This window comes from Palaemon carinicauda, chromosome 15 (assembly GCF_036898095.1).
Source record: "Palaemon carinicauda isolate YSFRI2023 chromosome 15, ASM3689809v2, whole genome shotgun sequence".
In the NCBI taxonomy this organism is placed as follows: Eukaryota; Metazoa; Arthropoda; class Malacostraca; order Decapoda; family Palaemonidae; genus Palaemon; species Palaemon carinicauda.
In genome coordinates this window covers 65,968,308-65,970,139 of record NC_090739.1, presented here as the reverse complement: position 1 = coordinate 65,970,139, position 1,832 = coordinate 65,968,308, and the positions used below count along the sequence as shown (strand labels likewise).

The 1,832-nt window shown below is 30.9% G+C and overlaps 1 protein-coding gene across 2 annotated transcripts in view; it reads left to right on the top strand.

Moving 5' to 3' along the window:
- Positions 1 to 1,072: 1,072 nt before the first annotated feature.
- Positions 1,073 to 1,832, top strand: part of LOC137654302 (uncharacterized) — a 21,379-nt gene continuing 20,619 nt past the window's right edge. For both annotated transcript variants that reach the window (XM_068387929.1, XM_068387928.1), the window contains exon 1: positions 1,073 to 1,411. In XM_068387929.1, the coding sequence (XP_068244030.1) occupies positions 1,168 to 1,411 (244 nt within the window). In that variant the 5' untranslated portion in view covers positions 1,073 to 1,167. The remainder of the gene's footprint in view (positions 1,412 to 1,832) is intronic.

Below are 1,832 nucleotides of genomic sequence, written 5' to 3'. Positions count from 1 at the left end.
GTTTCCATTTGACCGAGGAAATTTGGGACGTTCCAAACATTTTGATGGTGCTCATAGTGTTATTGTAATGGTAAAATATTGAAAGGCGATATTTTAACTTGTAATGTAACTCTCTTTATCCGTATTATTCATCTATTGTCTTTATGAAAAAGAGAGTAATTCGTTCAATAACAGTTATGCAATAAATATAGTTGAATTTTTCGTTTCATCAATTGTATAATTCTGATTCCTTTTAAATATAAATTGGGTTCGTTCGTGCTATTACTCGTAACTTGTGCAGATTTTATTGTATGAAGCTGAGAATTAATAAAGATAGACGTAATAAGGCTTATGACAAAATTACTCAAGATCTTATATATAAAAGTCAGATTTTCCGTTGTCATCTTTGTTCCAAGATCCCATTTAAATATGCAACATCAAAATCAAGAAATCCTGGCTAGAAAATCAGTTCTAAATTTATCCGGTTGAAGAATTTAGAGTTTTGGTAGTTTTTTTCAATGAGAACATTTTAAAAAGTTTAACTGCTCTCATAATCATAGCTCTGTGTTCTCAGCCCATGCACTATTTAGGTATTTATGATTCGCCTGATAATTCAAAAGAGATTTTGGTAAGGATTATTTAAAAACAAATTGCGTTTTTCATGTTACTCTACCGCTCGTTTTCGGTAGTGTTCTATTTCTTAGAAAGAAAATTATAAGTTCAGCAGTCAAGGAAGGTTTACAAAAATTATTTTTTTTTTCGGGAGGGGCGCATTCCTGTTTTGGGGATCCATCAAAACAAGATTTACCAAACATGTTTGAAGGATGTTTACTATGTCACTTTTAAAAAACTACTTTTTCAGATATCACATACAAAAGCAGAAACCGAAACACAAAAGAGGTCTGAGATGAAGAAAACAGGATGCATCACATCCGTTTGGAAAAGACATCTGTATACATCAATCTTTCTTGGATCCGTGATACACCTAATGCTCATTGCTAAAATGTGGGATATGGAATAAAAGTGCCTTTCGTCATGAAAGGGAAATATGAAATATCCATCGAGTAAAGTTCTTATCAACAAAATAAAGTGATTGATTGTAAATCGGACTCTTTCTAAGTCAGTTATCCCTTTATCTGTAAATATTCTATAAGAATAACAGAGAAAGATAAACGGAAGTGAAACGATATGACACAAAGAATTTTTAGGACTCTAGAGATATTTCCTTTGACTGCGGCCCCGCTACATCGAATTATTGAGTTGACAATAACAGTGTGTGCAAGATTGGTTGCCGTTGCTTTAAGACCCTCGGAAGGAATCCGGCTACGGAATCAAATAGGATACACATTTGTATTATTCCTAAAAATGTATCTTTGGTTGCTCATGGCACAGGGTGCAGTGCTGATATCGGCTGCTGTCTCCAGTCATTTAGGTAAAAACTGTTTAGCATTTTTGTACATATGCTTTCCTTATCTTCGATTTAGATAGCTCAAGACTTTGACTATGTCAAAAGCACGTTCATCAAGATCATTAAAACTGTTTACAACTCACTAAAAGAAATTCACTAAACGAATTTAAGACACGTTTCATAAACATGATTTCATTTGACCTTGGTCAATCTATTGATATTTAATACAATATATTATTGTTATTATTATTATTATTATTATTATTATTATTATTATTATTACTGAAATCTATCAGCATATTACGTTATTTTGAAAAACTCGGTTTTCATGAAAAGAGATGTATAAGTCATGATATAAAGAGAAAAAGTAGCTTTGAAGGGTATATATGTATATATATATATATATATATATATATATATATATATATATATATATATATATATA